Below are 19270 nucleotides of genomic sequence, written 5' to 3'. Positions count from 1 at the left end.
AAGATGTGCCTCCAGTTTCCGCCGTCCGAGGTCCATTCGCTGTTTCGAGCAGTTCCACTATCAGAATGTGCTCATGCTGGGCTGGATGCAGTCGACGAGGCAGTCCATCAAATTGATACACCATAGATCAGCATCGCAACATCGACAGAGTCAAGAGCATGGTCGTAGGTGCGAGTCGATCATCGCCACAGGAGATCGACTGGATGTATCCAGACCTCCTCCCAAACCAGTCAAAACCACTCGACCGTCCACAAAGATTGGAGTGTACTCACATGGCTTGCTCACCGCAGCCTACAAATTTCTGCGCTGAAGACAGTGGTTCAGTGAAGGACACTCAGAAACACTCAGGAACACTTTTGTCCCGAACAAGCTGTAATGAATGTATTGCGCTCCATGCACCAATGCCGTGTAGATTGCGCGGCGCGGCGGCTCCCGTCGCTGCATGGAGTCGGCCCAAGAAATAGCAAGCTGGCTGCGGCAGTGTGATGTGTGCTAGTACAGATATTTGAGCTCCTCCTGTATATCTTCCTTGGAGTATCCCAGCTCCGTCAGCTTGACTATGACCTCGAGGCGCTGCCGGGCAACGGCGAGCTTATAGTCACGATGGCTCTGCTGTCGCTCGAGTTCGACATAGTCTTCGTGCTCTCGCTTCCGCTGGGCCAGCTCCAGATGGAACTGGCGACTATTCTCACCGATCTTGGCCAACTTGATCTCGCGCTTCTCCTCGGCCTGCCTTGATCGCACTCGTTCCGTCAGCTTGAGGCGCTTCTCGCCCAGGATCATCTCCCATTTGAGCTTGTCGTACCTGTATCCCTTGCCGCCGCTCGGGCCCGACCAGTCGAACGGCATCGAGGGAGGCGGCGACGGAGGCGTCACGGACGACGGTGCGACGGCACTGGACTCGTCCAACTTGATATCGCCATCCACGTCCTTGTCCTTGCGCTGGCCAGGGCGCTTTCGCTTCTTGGATGACGACGACAAGGGCACAAAGTCGCCTGGCTCTCGATCAGGCGTATAGCGGTCTTCCAGTCTCCGTCCGAGTGAACGGGCGTCCGGAAGCACCGGCGCCACGCCTCCATAGGCCAGGGCCATCGGCACTGGATGGAAATCCTTGTCGCCAAAAACGGCCGGCGGTGGTGGGCGATCGTCGCGAACGGCCGATCCAGGATAATCGGCAACGGGCTCCTCGGGGTCGCGCTCGGATTCGTGGCAGTCGAAGGTGAGTGCGGCCGATTCGACTGTGTCGGCGAGCAGGTGAAGGTTTGAGAAGCCGCTGCCGCCCTCGGGATAGTGATCGACAGGACCGGGAGGCGTCAGCATCGAGGGCTGGGATGCTACTGCGTGAACCTGGGTCGATGTGGAGGCCGGCATAGGAGTCGATGGCTGGAGGGGTGCTGGTGCCGATGCTGGGTGTGCCAGAGCCGCTGCCAAAGCGAGGGGCGATAGTGACGGGCCATCGATCGACATGATCGGATGCAGCTCGACCCACAGCGAGCAGAGCTTCAAGAGGGTTGCTGTGAGAGATCAGAGATATGGTTGGCTGCTCTGCGCAATCGATCGGGCCAACCCCCCGCACCGGTCGTGGAAACCTGGCTGGGGTGCTGGCGAAACGGAGCCCTTGTGCAGCAGGCCCATGAGCCGCAACTCGGTATCCTGCCCACCACAGCGATGCGACCACCGATCTGCAAATTTGGCGATGCTGTCGAGGCTGTCGATGCCGCCAGTGTCGGTGCTATCGAGCATCCTGCCGAGACAACGCAGAGGGATGCTGCACAACAGGTTCGTCTCTGGGGGAGATGGGCGCTCACCTTTGATCTTGCCTTGGTTGTCGTATTGCTGGCCTTCGCCAACAGTTGCGAGCCAATGGGCCGCTTGGTTGTATTTGGTCTGGAATTCGATCATCTTGTTGCTGATCTGGCTATGCGATCGCACAATCTTGACTTCGGCCAGCTTGGCGATGATTTCAGCAGAGAGGGCCTTCTTGGTGATGCCGGCAATGTCCCCTCGCCATCTGCACAGCGATGACATCGGTTGGTGGAAAAGGCGGTGAGGCGAATGCACCGATTGAAAACAAAAGCGAGCATAGGCAGCGATCGTCGCCATAAAAAAGTACGGTAAAGAGGCTCAGCACGCCAGAGCTGTTGGTCATGCAGCGACGAGGAGGGAGGGGCATCCACATGCTTATGGGCAGCACTGCCTGGATGAGCATGCCAAGCAAAGCACTGGAGCTATGCCAACGCAACAGTCTCCGGCAACATCGCTGAGGCAAGGTGCCCGGAGCAGCCCTGGCGTTGCAATCAACGAGAAGGCTGGTCCAGGCAGAGCGCCCATAATGATAGTCCTGCGACCAGCAGCAATCCAACGACGACGCAACTCACTTGGCATAGTTGCCGGGAGTCCGCAGCCAGTCCAGGATAACGGTGAGGGAGCTGGGCCCCCCGTCGACACCATCGTTGTTCCAACGGGCAAGCGAAGCGCTGTGGAAGGTGCTGTCGGCTGGGGCTGTCGACGGCGGTGGGCTTTGTGGTGGGATGTTTGCAACGGTCATGCTGGTGGCCGGCGTGCAGACGACGCAGAGGGCCTGGCGAGACGAGTGGGCAGTGGATGGCCGGCGAGCTGGGCAACAGCGTCTGCACGAACAAGATCAGGTCGATGCCGCCAGCAGCGAGCCCAGGCCCCTCAGAGGGGGCATATTCGGATGCCGTTGCGCTCTCGATACTGCCGGGCGTGTCCGTGCCTTGGCCATTTCGAACGTGTCGAATGTGGCGCGAGCGGCATTACGGCGATTCCACAATGAAACAGGACACCCCGTTGAGCCATGACAGGGCTTTTTTCTGGAACCTGAATACACCCATCCACTCATTGCATTCATGACCAAACACAGCACCCTCGATTTCCGCATCGCTGCACTCCGAGACCAGTATGCAGGTCGATTGTGGAGACGGAGAGCGACCGGTGGTCTTCACTCGGAGGCTGCCAAAGTGATCTGTTCTATTTCTTATGGCATAGTTAGACGCATGCCATCGCATACGACACCGACAAATGGGTTGTTGGCAGGTGTCCCATTTCCCCTGAATATAGTGCACGAATTCGCCGGCGATCCCGCGGACTGCCTTTGCGTCGGCCGATTCGATGGCGAGGCCGATTCGATGGCGAGGCCGACAATAGGCCGCCAGCGCTCTGCAGCCGTCTTGGCTCCCGAGACGCAGGGCTTGGATCGGATGTCCCCTCTATTCCAGCGACGGACCCGCAGACTTTGCCCAAGCCCCGACCCCGAAACCATCCCACGAAGCGGCCGCGACCGACTGATGGAGCCGTGCCATCGCCAGACCCTCTTCGACCCTGGTCTGGACGCCCTGCTCTCCGATGCCAGGGCCGCTGCGTCCTGTCGCTCATCCAACCACTCCGCAACAGCGCCGCATACCCGGCCGGCCGATTGCGCCGTCGATGCAGACCCAAGACGTCCGTCTGTGCCCAAACATGAAGCCGGCCAAAGGTATTCGGACTCGGTTGGCCGCCAGCATCGAGCCGCCAGTCCAGACGGCCATTCTTCGGCTGCTGCTGCTGCTGCCTTGAAGCGTAGTGGGACTCTCCAGACTCGTAAGACTGTCCACAGCGACTGAGAGCAAAGCAGCCCGACGGGGCTCGGACCGGGTCTGACCTGCAGCTTCCTGTTGTGAGACTTGCTGGAACGGGCAGGGGTATCTTCCCGGAGAAGGGAGGGCGACAATTGAAGGACCATATCCACTGTCTCCTAGAAGTCAGACCTCGAGACATACGGCGCCTATCGACTCACTAGTGGTGATATCCGATCTTCTGTATCTCATGCCGTCCATCTAGATGTACTTCATTGGTTCAACACCGCGATCGAGCTCTCGGCGCTGCTGGTGCTGTCGGTGCTCGAGTTCCTGCAGCAATCGGCCCTTCCATCTATCGCCGGTCGATTTATGGACTTTTTCATCGACAAGCTGTCACTCAAACGGCGGCTGAGCGAGTTCGGCAACTACTTGCTCCGGATCCACATCCAGTTCGTCGCGCTCTCCATCTCGGCTGTCCTGCAGTCGTTTGCAGCATGCTATCTGGGTGACGTGAGTATCGCTGGGTCAGGAGAAATCAGGCCAAGGGACTGCGGGGGTGCAGGGGCAGGGGCTGCGAGGTACTTTGGAGACTGTGGCGATCTAGTCGATGCATGCAGGGTGCTGCATAGACTGTCTCACGGCTTTATTCTCGGCACCACCACCTTTCTCAGACAGCCCACAGTTGGCCCGGCCCCGTTTTTCCGCCTGGGCTGCGGTTCCCCGGCGACACCCCGACCCAGTTCGCCGAAGCTCTTCCATCACAGCCCCCGCCGGCATCGGGTGGCCCAGCACCAGGCATGCTGGCTTCTGAGGTTGTGAGGCTCAACGTCGGAGGCGCCCATTTCGAGACACTGCGTTCGACCCTCAGCAGCCCCCAGGCAGCCCAGTCCCGCTTCGAGACGATGCTCGATGGCACCCAGGCCTGGGCCCGACAAACCATCGACGGAGCATATTTTATTGACCGGGACCCCAGACACTTTCGGCACATCCTGAACTACCTGCGCGGTGAGTACAGTGCGATACTCGTGTGGGTGACAGCGATCGCCAGGAAGCGGGAAATCAAGCCTTCGATCCAAATGTACATGAAGCACACCATTCCCACACGACGTCCTCTCATGCTGACTGTCAAATCGGATGCGCGGCAGCCACATTCCAACCCGGCAGCATTGCGGGCCGACAGTCATTGCTGGAACTTAAACAAGAAGCCGAGTGGTTCGGCTTGCTTCCGATGGCGCAAGAAATCGATCAGGTGCTATTTGGTTTGGAGGCAGAGTAGCCGAGGGATGGTACAGGCGGCGACAAATGCGCTGGTAGACTCGGCACAGCCGATTGACTGCCATAAATATGATGTTCGGAGCGGGGCCAGACCATGGAACTTGGTACACAGACGCGCGAATAGAGCGCCGATTACACTTGCATCTACGACTCTCGGTGTCGCCGGGCTCGCCGGGCAGCGCTCTGATGCTCGCGAATGAGCTTGACGTTGGTCGGGGCGTTGATGAAGCGCAGAAAGGTATTCGAAAAGATCATGAGCAAAACTTCGCTGTTGGCATCGTCAAAGACCTTGATGGGGACATCTTCTGGAGCAGGCTCGCAGAAGTAGCTCTCGGCGGCTTGCTGGATTGCGTTGGGCAAGTTCACCTGCAAATGCCCACTCTTGGAGATGAAGCAGCGATAAAAGTGCGTAAAGTCGCTCCGAAACTGATGCGGGACCCATTTGAGCGGGTTCTTGCTGTGTCGCTCGTCAAAGCAGAGCTGCCCCTCGCACTGGTCGCTCTTGCATGTGATCAGACTCTCCATGCTGATAACCAAGCCGTTTTCGTCTTCGGACCTTTTGTCGAAGAGATCCTTCGAAAACGAAAAGATTCGTGAGGCCGGCCGCTTGCGCGAGACATCCGAGCGCCGGGGATGGTCGTCGGTTTGGGTATCGATCCGGCTGTGGTTGGCGCTTGTGTCCGATGATCCTGACTGCAGCGAAATCATGAACAGCTTTGCCTTCTGGATGATTCTCTGGTACTCCTCGTAAAAGAGCACATTCTCGACACAAAAGTCCTGGACAGCGAAGCTCTTGAGCTCCTGGAACAGTTCCGGCGTGCCCAGCACAAACATGAAGGTTTCCCAGTTGTTGTAGCTGGCCTGGTTGGCGGCCCGTCGCGGCCTCCAGCTTGCGGGCATTAGCGAGAGAAACGTGGGAATAAGCACGACGCTGACGCTCTCGATGATGAGGGTCACGGCCACCCAGTCGTTGATCTGAAAGTAGTTCCGTACGGTTGGAGGAATATCGCCGTACGAGAATGGGATCGCTGACCACCACACGACAATCCTGAGCGGTGGAGGGAATCAGAGTGGAGGGAATCAGAGTGGAGGAGGGAATGAGAGTGGAGGGATCAGAGTGCGACAGGCACCATGCAGAAACGAGTTAGCAGCATGCACTAGCAACAAGGCGATCCTGGCAGATCCATGTCTCGATACCTACGCTATGAATGACACCACCTTGAGCGCGCTCGAGAGCATCAGCTCTCGCTTGATGCCAAAGTTGTCGTCTTCGGACCACAGCAAATAGATCCACAGCGGATTGACGATCCCAGAGTTGACGGCAGCAATCACCAGCACCGGCCAGAACTCGGGAGTCGACAGGTTGCACGAGTTGGTCATGGTGTTTGGCGCGGCAAGACTCGGAGAAAGATAGTTCACGACAAGACCGTACCCAACGCCGATGACGCAGATAAGCGCTGGGAGGCCATAGATGAAAATGACGTCTCGGCGCAGGATGAGTTGCATTGTGGCGGATTCGGGCTCGAGATTGCTGTGCATGCATGTTGCGCAGCTTTTGATATCTCTCTCCGCTTCCACCGCCCATGTTTGAGCGGAAGGTGACAGGTGTAGTTTGTTCTTTTGAGACTTTTTGAGTGCTTTGAACAGAATGGTCTGATAGTTGGTCGAGAACAGCACGAATCCATTGCCGACAAAGGTGAAGACCAGCGAGGGCAAACAGAGACCGCCCTGCAGAAACGAGGCCAGCAGCGAGCCCACCAGGGCAATGTTTCCAATGTGCTGGATGACTGCTAACGGAATGTTGCGAAACAGTAGCCTGTTGCGCATGATCTGGAGGATATGTACAGAGCATACGAGACTGACGACGCGCCAGCATTTGCCGGATTAGAGAGCTGGCCGACAAACGACACAACCTTTCTGCAGCCGGTATGGACAGCCCGACTCGTTCGGTACCAGCACGGCCAAGGGCATGCAACCAACGCGGATAGCGGTGCCTCTGTGGATTCTGGCCACATCGAGCATAGCCGGCAGAGTCCGGGATACATACAAGGCGACGACGATATAGACGACCAGCAGGATGAGATGGATGCCAGACATCTTCTCGTAGATCTTGTCCAGCTCATCCGAGTAATCCATCCTTGACGACAGCCGACGCGTGGGGCTTGGGGGAAGATTCCGAAAGGACAGCGACAATCCTGAGGGATCAGGCAGAGACCATGCGAATGTCGAGCGCAAGGATGACCCAAAGTCAAATTGCGGCGTCAGCCACCGTTTTACCGGCCGATGAGCGACCCCATCGTGCTCGAGTCTGCGGGACGAAGCTGAGCAAACCTCTGTCCGATTACGTATGTCCTTCGCTGTCTTGGGAGCAGGATATGTGGATGATCGCGAATGGGCAGGGTGGTTCGGATTCGTTGGGTGTCGGCTATGCACTGATCGGAAATGGATGACCGCTTAACGCAGCCAACTGGTGCGAGTGCCTGTCTGTGCATTCAGCCCCAATCAGGGGTGAATGCGGCTGGCGTGACGATTTGAACGGATGTCGACGTTGGGCGAGTCCAGTGGCAAATCGGCAACTCACCCAGTGCCCTCAACTGTAAGGCTATGGGCCCGGCGCACCCAGTCCGAATCGCACGCCAATCCGAGGGATTTCTGTCTCCAGGCGAGACAAATACACTTTATTCAGAAAAAAAAGGGACAATATAGCCGTTTCCATGAACATGTAGTATGTGCTGTGCTTGCGTCAAGCAAAGCCACAAGAAATAAAACAGATCACTTTGGCAGCCTCCGAGTGAAGACCGCCGGTCGCTCTCCGGTCTCCACAATCGACCTGCATACTGTGATCATGTTGCGCGCCGCATTGACTTGGCGATTCCACACTGTCCGGCAGCTGGGATTCTTGCAGCTCCTGACAAAGTGGGAATTCGCAACGCTGGGCGCATCGAGTCCTTCCAACCGAACTGGCTCCAGGCACTTGGAGCACACCTGCGAGGTGTTGAACTCGTTCGTCGAGGCCACCTTGACGCTTCCATGATGGTGATTGGGACGGCGTCGGTGGTGCTCGAACTGCTCAAAGTACCGAGCAAACCGCTGCCTCCGAGGGCTGGATGCATAGCCCTTGCCCTGTCGCCATGACGCATTGCCAAAGGCGATGACCACATCGGTCCGTATCGGGGCGTGCTTCAGGACGGCCTTGCACATCCTGTCGACGGCCACTTGGCGCCTCTTGTGGCCTGTGAAGCGATGGTGACGGGCCTTCTTGCCAAGGTGGAAGTCGAGCTGCACTCGCAGCTCCGGTCGCAGGACATGGGTGAGATGGACCTTGAAAGCCTCCGAGGACGACACCTTGGGCGAGGGGGTGGTTGACATCCAGGTCTCGATATCGAGTCGATACTTCATGGTATTGTGCCACTTGGTGTTGGACGTATGGCCACACATGTGCTGGTAGTGGCCATTGGAGAACGAGACCACCTCGTCTTGGTGGCCCGGTGCTTGGATGACCGCCGTGAAGATGGAGCCGACTCCAGGATCGATGCCAATCCAAGTGGTGCGATCGGGGTCTGGGTCGCCGATGTGGGCCTGGATACGCTGCTCGGCAGTCGGAGGAGGCTCGGAGGTCTCGGAGCGATCGGTTCGAGGCAGAAACTTGACGAGGCCGATGGTGCATCCAATGCCATCGGTGCTGATCTCGTAGTTGAACAGCTTCTTGTTCACGTCCCGCTCTTGGAAGAGGGAACGACGCAGCTTGAAGCAACTGCGCCAGAGACGATCCTGGTTGTTGACACCGTCATCACCTTCATCCTTGAGCTTGTCCCTGGTGAGTCCAAGACGATGTTCGGTGTCAAGGAGTTGTCAAAGAGTGACCGTGTCAATCTTGACATACTTGGCCCTTGCAGTGCATAGAGGAACCATCGTGCACACGGCCGGAGGAGTGTCGAGAGCGAGCTGCTTGAGTGCCCAGTTGATCCTGGCGGCCAGCTTGTTGATCTTGGACTTGGTGGTGCCGAGCTCAGACTTGGCCTTGGTGAACCTCTTGTCGTCGGAGGGAATGCCTTGGGCAGTGAGCTCGTCCAGCTTGGCCTGGCGCTGCAGCTCGGTGACTCGGAGGGCGGGCATGTCACAGTCGATCCACTTGTGGACATTGTCGACCATCTTGTCCCGGGCGATGATCCCCACATGGTGTGAGAGGCGATGGAGGGCCCGGAAGCGGTCCTGGTCGTTGCTGTACCGAAACTCGTCCAGGACGTGACCAAAGTCGGGATATAGGAACTCGAGATCGGCCTTGGGTGGAGTCTGCCCTGGTTTCTCGAAGAGCTCGAGACAGGCCTCGATGGCTTCGTGCTTATGCTTGTTGGCTGGGAAGACGGCAGCGCAGAAGCGGCGAAGGAGTCGCCAGTAGGCCAGGTTGAGGTGGGTGGTGCAGTTGGTGGCATAGGCATTGACAGCCAGTGTGAGAAGCTGACTGTGAGCACCATCAGGCAGACGAGGGGTCGGAGGCAGGTCTGCGTGCCGAGTGGTCTGGTAGTCGCGAAAGGAAGCGACCAGATGCTCGTTGTATTTCTCATTGTCCCCGGTCGGCGAGAGGGCATCGGCCTCGACAATCGTGAAGCATTGGCGGATGAAAGCAGGGGTGGTCTTGGAGATGACAGGGACGGGAAGATCCTGCTCGATGCACCGGAGGATGTGCAGGTTGAGCAGCCTGGATGCCTCGAACTGGATCTGGGTCATGGCTGCGACGGTGGCCTGGATCTTGCCCCAGAGGTCGGGATTGAGCCACTGTTTCTTTGCATTCTTCCAGAAGATGCCGTCCATGGTCTGCTTGAAGCAGCTGTATTGAGGGGCGGATGACCTTCCATCCACGAGTGGGACGACAGAACTCTTGAGGGGCCGGTATTTGGGACACCTGTTGGTGTTGCTTCGCTCGTGATCGGTGCCATCGCACTGGCGACATCGCTTGCCGGTACTCGAGGAAGTAGATGGACCAGGCTCGGTGGGATCGACATCCATTGGATCTGCAGAAGCAGTGGTGGTGAGCGACGGAGCAACAGACGACCAAGCATGCGTGGGATCAGAAGACGAACCAGAGACAGGCTCCGACTGTGACTTGGCTTTCTTGGGCCTGGGTGGCCGAGGCTGGCCATCACCGGTACCCTTACGCTTCGGAGGCATGGGGGCAGAGGATGCTGGATGCCTGCCAGTGGTACTGGTCAGAGCAGAGACTTTTTTATCGTACAATAGCGCGATGATCAGATCAAGGCGAGATGAGGGAAGAAAGCAGCAGGACGAAGGTGTGGCATTTATACCCGAGAGCAGGAACCAGTCTGCGCGGGCTGGTTGGAAGCGACCCTGTTCAAAAATCGCCGAGAGGTTCAAGCCAGGGATGTGAACGTGAAAATGGCGGCTTGATTGGAGGGAACTCAACCCCAGAAGCGCATCGCTCGCTCAATCAGCCGTGGGAAGACATCTGGAAGCACTCTCCGCACGGCAGACTCAAACAGGGTCACCATCCCGACTCTGAATGTCGGGCGAGGCAGGTGGGGTGAAGATCACTGACCATCCTCGGCGCTCGATGCAGCACACCAGAGTGGTTGATGGCAAATGCAGCCGAGACAGACTTGTGTTTCATGTGATTGCGCTGGCGAAGCGGAGCACCCTTCGGTGAGTATCCGTAAAGAGGGAAAATGGATTTCCTGATCCCTGTCTCATCGACAAAAACGAATCGTCGTGGGTCGATGGAGCGGACCTGGTCCCTGAACTGTGCCACTCGCTCATCCAGTCGCTTGGACTTGTAGAGGTGTGTTGCCCTCTTGTGTGAGAGACCTGCTCGGTGGATGGCAGTGTGGCAGAGTGAGAGTGATACTTTCCTCTGGAGGATGGACTCGAGCTTGCATCGCAACACAGGACCAGTCTGGAACGGGTCCTGTTCAATCAGGGTGTGAATGACTGGACATGCCTGCTCGAAGAAAGTGGATCTGCGAGCTGGGACCCGGGATGGGTCATCCAGCTTGCATCCTCGGTGCCATCGATGGATGGTGCTCTTGGATACACTGAATATGGAGGCGACCTTACGCAGGCTATGGATGAGGTCGTAGCATCGCAATGCGGCGGTGCGAAAGTCGGATGTGTGGCGAATGGTCATGGCCAGCGCGCGATAGCATTGGGTAACAAAATATTCGATGAATGGTCAAAAACCCGGGTGTCCCGTTTTTTATTGGATTGCCTGTAACTCGGAGGGCTGGCTGCGACAGCACCGACCAGACGCGCCGGGCTGGACCGGCTGTGGCGTATGCGCGTGACTTGCACATGACCGGGGCAATGTCCAGCCCCATTGTCTCGCGCGTGCCCAAGCCCGTGCCCGAAATCCACGTCGCTGTGGCTTGGGCTCTCGCTGCCGCCGAGAGGCACGCGAGACGCGGGCGAGGCGTGCCCGAGAGAAACAAACGGGTCGCTGCCCAGTCCGCCGATGGCTGCAGACTTGCTCCCGGCAGCGACAGCAACAGAAGCACCAGCATCTGCATCTGCAGCAGCAACAGCAGCAGCAGCAGTAGCAGCCTCCACCGCCATGGTATTCCCGGCAGACAAATCAGTCCTCGTCTTTCTCCTGTGCATCTGGGCAGTCGCCGCAAGAGGACAGCCCGGCCAGTCCCAGGAGCCCACCCGCATCCCGCTCTACTCGTTCTCGCTCCATCCTCCGTTTATTGGTTGGTAGACATGTTCCTGCTGTAGCTGGCGGTCTGTCGTGCAATACTTCCGATATACATGCGTCAGGCGTGCACGCAAGTGCGATGTTGGCAGCGTATTTCTTCCAAGGCACCGTTGTTTGCCGGTGCTGGACCAAGCGAGGTTGCTGATCTGTCTGCTCTGCCTTTCCACCCGGTCGGCGAACCTGGCCCTCTCCGAAACGCAAACGAATGCGATCGACGACGAACCTCGGCAATACGATCAAATCACAGAGGACAATCTTAACAACAGGTGCGCAACCGAGCTAGACTCGAAACCGCGAGAACCAAATAGATCTATCTGGGCGGATATATATCTACGACGGCCCCTGGTCGACCACCTGCACCAAGCCCAGATTCCGTCGCTATGTATCGATCCTCATCCATATCTCTTTTCCTGGTCCGCAGATGGTGGAACTTTGGAGGAGGTACTTTCAATGACAGGAGCCAGCTTTGGCACAGCGAGGATGCTCCTGAACTGCTGATCGTCGGTCATCCAGCCTTGCGAGTGCATATGCAGTGCCGTGCCCTGGGCTTCGATGCAGCCCCCAACACATACGCATCATCCTAACGCACGACGTCGGCCTCCAGACACCATCGTTGAGTCCAACAAGTTCATTCGTCTGACCTCCGACAGGCCGTCTCAGTCAGGATGGCTCTGGGGCAAAGTGGTATGATCGCATTCGCTGCATGGCCGCTGGCGGTTGGACGGCCCTCTGCTGCGGGCTTTTCGTATAGACTGTCTCCCTCCTGCGCCATTCTGTGAATAGAGCGGGTGTATCGGTTGCATCGGTTGCTGTGGAGCCAAACCGTCCTAGTCGAAGAAGGCCGTGCATAGCAAACCAGCTCACCCCCAGCAATCCCATCCTCTACACCGGTCGGAATGCGGATACTCCCGAATGAACGCAGCCATTGACGGCCGCCGGATGGATCTGCGAGATTCAGTTCCACGTCCATGGCGAGAACTCGCTGTACGGAGACGGATTCGCTTTCTGGTACACCTCCGAGAAGGAAATCCAAGGTGTGTGCGATGTCTATGCTGCTGCCATCGTTGCTCTGCATCCTCGGCGGGCTTTGATGGTCTGCCCTCGGTTGGTTGCCACTTCGATCTGTTCTGAGCAGTCGTCTCGTCGCAGGTCCCGTCTTTGGAAGCAAGGACTACTTCAATGGACTCGGTATCTTCTTTGACACCTACAACAACGGCCGCCATCGAGTAAGGCCCGTCCAAATCTGCAGCGGAGATCGCTCTCCAGCGGCGGCCACCGGACGGCTCCTGTCGGCTAGGTGGGCAGATCGAGGCAGGGCCGAGTATTGACTTCTATTGTCTCAAACATAACAGGAGCCTTTCCCGATCGTCAGCGCTATGGTCGGCGACGGAAAAACCTACTATGATCACAACAACGACGGAAGGTCAAACCAGCTTGCCTCATGCTCCTTCCACTTCCAAGGCCTCGAAAGCGCCCGGGCCACCATCAAGTACATCCGCGGCGAGTTGCTGGAGGTACGGCGACTCGGTCCTTGGCCTCCGCTTCAAAAATGGCCGCTGACATCTGCACTGGAGTCCCCGATAAGCTCGCACCATCGTTTCTGGATACAATGTTTGACTCTTGGCGCTTGGTCCATGTCTGTTCTGCCACAGGTTCGGACCACCACTGGAGTCACGGATAACAACGGCGTGCTCATGTGGAACGATTGCTTCTCCGTGACCAACGTCACCCTCCCCTCGGTTGGCTACATGGGCTTCACGGCCCACACTGGTGATGTTCATGGTACGTCCAAGCTTTTAAGGGCATGTCTGCGTTCTGCCGTGAGCAGCAGCTCGGCCAACTGCCGTCGTATCCTCTGAACTTTGCTCGGCGTGCTGATCCTGGCGCTGCTGTACAGATGCCCACGACATTCTCGGAATCACCACGACTGGACTCGTCAATGTAAGTTGACTGGCGCAGCGAAGACATTGACCCAACCTCGGCCATGCCATCACCGAGCCCCGCGGTGATGCTGCTGCTGCCTTGCCGATTCTCACCCTCGCTTTGTATCTCTGCCCCCAATAGTCGGGCAGCAGCAACCTCCCTCCCGCCCGCGGAAGCGCCAGCTCGCCAGTGTCCCAGCCCAAGCCCTACAACCCCGTCCAGTCCAAGGGGAGCGTCGGCTCAGCGCTCTTGACCGCCCTCCTTGTGATCGTCGGCATCCTCGTGCTTGCATACGTTGTCTGGAACGTGGTGCAGCAGCAGAAGAGCAAGTCCTTCAAGCGATTCTAACAGCCGAAGCGATTTCTGCCTTTTTTTGACAGATGTAAGATGGGATTGGGATGGCTGCGCGACCGCGGCCTGGCACTAAATGTATTGTACCGCGGCGTGGGGCCCACGTCCTTGCGCTGTTCCTGTGCATTTGACAAATATATATTCACACGCTTGAGCCTGAAATGGAACCGCAGAGCTGCTTTGCTCCGCATGGCCGCTAGCTGCCAAGGACCAGCAGCACAGGCCGGAAACGACACCGTCGAGTCAGTGGGCCGCCTATCCCTCGCCGCTCCGCACCTCCTCTTCTTCAAACCAGGTTCTGCAGACGCTCGGCAATAGCCAGTTGGGTTCTTGTGAGGCCGGCCAGATAGACAACCATGAGCAGATCCTGTGGGGTTGTGAGTCGATGAGTATCGCAAAACGGCAGGCGATGAAACCGGTGGCGCTTTCTTCAAACGGTACATCCATCCATTCATTCGCCATCCGTCCATGGACGCCGGGTGTGCGTGCACGGACTGGCTGACATCCATGCAAAGGTTCGATGCACGGATCCTGAATCTTCCCCCTCCCAGGCGCTCAATCTTTGGCATACACGCACCTGCAAGTGGCTGTTGAAGGTCTTTTCAAACTCGCCGGCATCGATTCGCGGCACGGCCGTGATAATGTCCATCAGGTGCCGACCAATAACGTTGTTTTCGACCTCCGATCTGTCCTGCAGGGTCAGAATCAGTCCCAGTTTGCGCATGGGTGTTTGCCGAGCACGAATGTCGGTCGTCGAGGCCCGATGTTGTCCAGGATATGTACGAGTTCACATAGCACCCCACGATTACAAAGATGCGGTTGGATCGGCGTCAGCAAAAATCGACAGATACTTTGCGATGGCAGCGCGCCAAGGAAGGTGCCGATGAGAATTGGGGGGGGGAAGAGAGGGCTGCCTACCAGGACTCGGTCGACATAGTTCGCAACGGTCTCAATCATATCCTGGATTTGGTAGATCGAGCGCTCCAGGTTGTCCATATCCGAGAGAAGGCTTGACGCCGAGTCTGGGTTGGACTTGGCCAGCGAGATTACATCCACTGGCGCGATGGGAGAGTGCAGGAGTGGGCACGGATGCGATGAAGTGAGGATGAAGTCAGCGACGGGCCATTCCGCACCATGCACGAAATCTGGAGCCAGGGCTCGCCGCCGTGCATACAGCTCTCCGAGAGCCGACTCGGCAGTACAGCAGAGCACACTTACGGCCGCTTCGCTCGACGTCGCAGTACTTGACTTCGCACGGAATCTGGGTGAACATGCTTCCGGGGGTCTGGTCGGGGCCGCCGGAGATACCGATGGGGGAGCTGACAACAAGAGCAGAGCAGAGCCACTTGATATGAGCGGCATGGACAGGAAAGCCGTGGTAGCGCAAAAGGATTGCCGGCTGAAGGATCATATAGGCGTTACCTGATGTAGCTGCGAACGCCAAGCTTGTCATTCGAAAGGGTGGTGTCCATCACCAGATGAACGGGGGCAAGGGGAGCTGTTTCGTTGGCAAAGAACTCGTGGATCCAGACCGAGTTTTCGTTGATCTCGACACCGCTCGAGTACCTGTAGAGAGCCATTGCGGCGGAATCGATCAGCACAGCCAGTCGGATGGGTCGATCTGCCATGCGACCATGTCTATATCGAATGCCCTCGGCTGCTTGAAGAGAGGCGAGCTGATCGTCCAGAACATCCCCATCATCCAGAGGACTTGCTCATCGCTCAATAGTCGATACGGTACCATCCAACAATGACTTCCCGGGTGTTGATTCGCTGATGAAGACTGTACATTTGTGCGAGGTATTCGGTATCGATAGCAACCTTGGGACAGATTAGGGATCGTGAAGGAGCAATTCAAATCGGGTCAGCAACAAAGTTGGCAAACTTCCTTACGAAGCCGATCTGCGTCTGGCCGCAGGACGGTAGGTCTGGCAGAATCACATAACAACAGCAATACACGGCTTGGGTTCGTGCCAGCCTCATGTTTCGGTTCCTCTTGGCTCTCCTCGGTGCTCCTCCTCATGAATGCCGATGATCTGGTGTGTCCAGATCCGATTGCGCCGTGGGCTCAGGGAGCCGATACATTTGCAGTCCAGGATATCGCAATCATTGCAGGATCGTGCGTGCACAATCGAAGATCCCAGCAACAGCGACTCGGAAAGGCAGTGGGACGGAGATGCGTTGGGATAGGTACCTGCTGGTCCTCGGCCTCGTTGTGGCTCAAAGGGAAGCAGTTTCGAACTTCGACCTCAGATCCGTCTTCGGAGCGGAAGCCAAGCAGAGCGCCAATGACTCGGGGCTGTGCATCGTCCTTTCGGAGGTGGTGATCCAGGATGGAGAAGAGGACGAGAGGGGCTACTGACACGCCAAAGCCGGTGCTCGAGGGCAGGTTGAGGTGCAGGAAGTTGGAGTTGAAGGAGTCGGTCATGGCGGCTGATCCGGCGGTGCGAGATGGAGGCACGAGTATGCGGCGATGCGGTGTGGATTGCGCCGGTCCTGCTGGAGCTGGGCTGGGCTGCTGCTGTGGATGCGGCTGCGATCAGAGACGGAGGAGTTGCGTCTGCTATTGGACGCCGGCCCAAGAGACGCCTGCTGGTGGCCAGGGAGAAAAAAAACGGACAGAGCAGCGTGGCGCAGTGGCACGTGATGCGCGTGGGAAAGGGGCAACCGGGAGGGACGTGGGGCAAGCAGGTCGGCCACTACCCGATCGAGAGAGGTGGTGAGCGATACAGTGGTATTCAGACGCGCAGGATGCAGACGATGCGGCGCTGCGAAAGATCTCGTCCAGCCATGCATCAGTGCGGTCGGCAAAGAGCCAGTCTTGCATTGGCAAGGTCGGTGTGGGAGTGTATTCGCCAACCGACTCTGTCGGCCTGCCTGCCTGCTTGTGCGGCCCATTGCGTCCGGAGCAGAGAAGCAGGCCGACAAAAGAGCAGACACATCGATTGACCACGCCATTTTCCAGTGAGTGAATGGGTTGCGCCTTTGGTCAATCGGGAGAAGGGTATGTTTGCCAATCAGTTGTCTCGAAGCACATATGGGCGCGAAGGGTATTGTGTGCTCACCGACAGAACAAAGCCGGCGCCGATCCTGGCTCCAGAGAAAAAGCGGCCAGTTTTTGAAGTCATCGACTGCGTTCCTCTCATCTCGATAGCGAGCAAAAGTAGGCGGTGCCGACCAGTCTTGAAGGAGCAGCGCCCGTGGTATCCGCAAGACTCCCTAGCCGACCCTCTCAAGATAGGGTCCAGCGGCCGGTAACGCCGCCAAAGTAGTTCCTGGTCACAATCAACGAGAGCAGGCCAAGACCGCTGCTATCCCCCACACTTGCCATAGTACCGCTACGGTGGGCTCATCAATGCGATCAAAGTCCAACGATCCCACATCCGCATCGGCCTACAAGCCCTTTATGACCGAGTACCGCCTTTCGTTCAAAGACCCCACTCCAGCTTCGCAAAAGGGGCATCAGACCACCAAGGCGGTTGTCAAGACAGGCAAGTCTGCCGGCACAAATGCAAAGTCGTTTCGAAGAACAGCAACCATCTCGGGCGGAGCCGAGGCGTACCACCAGAACCACGGACAGCCGTCCAATCTGCCCAATATTGCAACGCAAGAAAAGGATGTGTACATGTATGCTGCAGTTCAGTCCCGAAAGAAGGATATCTGGGTAAGACGCTTGGTGCAGACTAACATTTTTTAGGAGGCCAGGTTGGTTCAGTCGGCGGTGGTCGACAGGCTGGCTGCTTGTCGTGGTCAAGAGGGTGTGAGAACCATGCTGCTCGCCGGCCAATACAGAGCAGCGGATCCGCAGGGAAACAGCGCCTGCAAGTCGCAGTATCTCGAGAATCTGCTGGATGTGCTGCCATCGAATGTTGGTTAACCGCCATGTCCATTGCCCGGCGTACCAGCAACCGCCGCCCATGAACGGCAGGTCGCTCAACACGTCCCTGACGCTTCCAGGCATGTTGGACCATCTACCTCAGACCGGCGAGCACTATCCCAGAAGGAGGATTGTCAGCGGCGTCCCACAGAGCGGGGGACAGTCTCTCCGACATCGCTACAACATCATCACAGGTACATGCAAGTTGCCTGTCCTGGAGTGGGAAGGCGACAGCGGGGCTGATGTCCCCTGACAGCATTGTGCAGAGTATGCCCAGATGCGAGACACACTGTCATCCACATCGCCGCTGATATTCATCTCCGAACGCCGAGTCAGGCCATCCGACGGGCGAGCCCTACTCGGGCTACAAGGAGGGCCGCCGTGCGGTGATCGAGAGCTTTGCACACATCGACGCTGTGACGAACGTAAGTGGACTGCACAAGAATCGCATTGCCTCTCGATATACCTGCAACGAGGCGAACAAGATACAACCCTGCATCTGGGGCTTCTCTGACACTCGGCCGCCCAACCCGGATCTCTCTGCAGGCTCGAACTCCCGGATACAATATCGTCACTGGCCACGATCCGACCAAGGGCCTCGACACCGACCAGGCCAATCTCCTGGCTATGTTGGCGAACGGACCTGGGTTTTAACAGGCCGGTTGTTTGAGGAGGGGAAGCAGCCCCGCCTGCAGACACATCGTTTACAACGGACCCGAGCGGGTGACACCCCTGTTTTGAGTCGGGGCTGTCGCCTGTCTGGGTCCTGAATACACATCCATCCATCGTCCGCCACGGGCAAACGGTGTGTCCAAAGAGACGGGAGGCGGGGCGACTCGAGAAGGCCGAGTAGCTCTTACACTCCCACATCGAGACATCAAGGCCAGTTGATCGTCGCCACAGGAGACGCCGAGAGGGCCGGCGATGGTGTGCGGGTGTGAAGGTGTCCTGTTTCAAGATGAGCCTGCGTATCTCCCGCGATAGCGCTTCCTCGAGAACGATCGCCATGAGGGACTTTTTTTCTGGCCTCGCTGGGTGTTGTCACCACAGCACCGCTGCCCCAGTCGCTTGTCGAGACATTTTTTTTTTCCTTGGGGCCCTCCCGGACACCGCCCGATGCACAAGCGCCGGACAGCGCCAGACGCAGATTGGCCCCTCTGGCAACCACCCGCACGCTTGGTGGTGGATGTGATCGCACGAAGAGGCGCCGACGAGTCCGTTTGTGCCAACCCCGCCGGCATTGGTGCATCTCCTCATCGGTGTCGGTTGCTGGGTTTGTCGCCTGCATCGTCCGCCGAGACAACCATCGACACCCTCCGCGGATGTGGCCACTGCTCATCACCCCGCTATCCCTCACACCCCATACTGTTTATTGTTTCGGCCGTCGACTGCCATGTCGCTGTCCTCCCGTCTCACCGACCCTTGCATGCCATCGCATGTCATCGCACGGCCATCGCACCAGCACCGTCGGCGGCGCTGTCGAGGGCCCGAAAGACAGAGGATCCCAGCCACACGCGCGCCCATTGGTGCACGTCCGCAGCCAATCGCCGCCGCCGCCGC

At 57.8% G+C, this 19270-nt stretch overlaps 6 protein-coding genes across 6 annotated transcripts; 3 read left to right on the top strand and 3 right to left on the bottom strand.

Moving 5' to 3' along the window:
* Positions 1-7: 7 nt before the first annotated feature.
* Positions 8-3548, bottom strand: BJ171DRAFT_565088 (uncharacterized protein; the record flags this gene model as incomplete). Its single annotated transcript, XM_053113330.1, has 6 exons — positions 8-81; positions 273-1514; positions 1809-2011; positions 2379-2616; positions 3248-3385; positions 3425-3548. The coding sequence occupies 5 exons, from the start codon at positions 3546-3548 to the stop codon at positions 493-495; spliced, it is 1725 nt and encodes a 574-aa protein (XP_052970647.1). The 3' UTR covers positions 8-81; positions 273-492.
* Positions 3549-4056: 508 nt separating this feature from the next.
* BJ171DRAFT_489374 (BTB/POZ protein) lies at positions 4057-5075 on the top strand. Its single transcript, XM_053109475.1, has 3 exons — positions 4057-4088; positions 4254-4583; positions 4724-5075. Exons 2-3 carry the CDS (start codon positions 4376-4378, stop codon positions 4852-4854), a joined length of 339 nt encoding a protein of 112 aa, XP_052970646.1. The 5' UTR covers positions 4057-4088; positions 4254-4375; the 3' UTR covers positions 4855-5075.
* BJ171DRAFT_631188 (uncharacterized protein) lies at positions 4998-6989 on the bottom strand (the record flags this gene model as incomplete). The annotated part of the gene is made up of 4 exons (XM_053115623.1): positions 4998-5901; positions 6055-6683; positions 6759-6858; positions 6901-6989. 4 exons carry the CDS (start codon positions 6987-6989, stop codon positions 4998-5000), a joined length of 1722 nt encoding a protein of 573 aa, XP_052970645.1.
* A 4426-nt stretch (positions 6990-11415) lies between these two features.
* Positions 11416-13830, top strand: BJ171DRAFT_577667 (legume-like lectin family-domain-containing protein; the record flags this gene model as incomplete). The annotated part of the gene is made up of 10 exons (XM_053113830.1): positions 11416-11554; positions 11807-11825; positions 11981-12000; positions 12164-12243; positions 12482-12593; positions 12709-12785; positions 12912-13073; positions 13212-13341; positions 13457-13500; positions 13624-13830. 10 exons carry the CDS (start codon positions 11416-11418, stop codon positions 13828-13830), a joined length of 990 nt encoding a protein of 329 aa, XP_052970644.1.
* Positions 13831-13949: 119 nt separating this feature from the next.
* On the bottom strand, positions 13950-16392 carry BJ171DRAFT_489333 (JAB1/Mov34/MPN/PAD-1 ubiquitin protease-domain-containing protein). Its single transcript, XM_053109474.1, has 7 exons — positions 16028-16392; positions 15575-15654; positions 15256-15399; positions 15052-15152; positions 14752-14888; positions 14411-14524; positions 13950-14200 (listed from the first exon to the last, which is right to left on the bottom strand). The coding sequence occupies exons 1-7, from the start codon at positions 16259-16261 to the stop codon at positions 14120-14122; spliced, it is 891 nt and encodes a 296-aa protein (XP_052970643.1). The 5' UTR covers positions 16262-16392; the 3' UTR covers positions 13950-14119.
* Positions 16393-16985: 593 nt separating this feature from the next.
* BJ171DRAFT_595697 (uncharacterized protein) lies at positions 16986-18510 on the top strand. The gene is made up of 4 exons (XM_053114620.1): positions 16986-17497; positions 17739-17904; positions 18047-18135; positions 18257-18510. The coding sequence occupies exons 1-4, from the start codon at positions 17189-17191 to the stop codon at positions 18362-18364; spliced, it is 672 nt and encodes a 223-aa protein (XP_052970642.1). The 5' UTR covers positions 16986-17188; the 3' UTR covers positions 18365-18510.
* The last annotated feature ends 760 nt before the right edge of the window (positions 18511-19270 follow it).

The sequence above is a fragment of the Polychytrium aggregatum genome (assembly GCF_025602895.1).
Source record: "Polychytrium aggregatum strain JEL109 chromosome Unknown BJ171scaffold_4, whole genome shotgun sequence".
In the NCBI taxonomy this organism is placed as follows: domain Eukaryota; kingdom Fungi; phylum Chytridiomycota; class Chytridiomycetes; order Polychytriales; genus Polychytrium; species Polychytrium aggregatum.
Note: the sequence above shows the minus strand (reverse complement) of the source record. Positions and strands in the feature narration are given on the sequence as shown.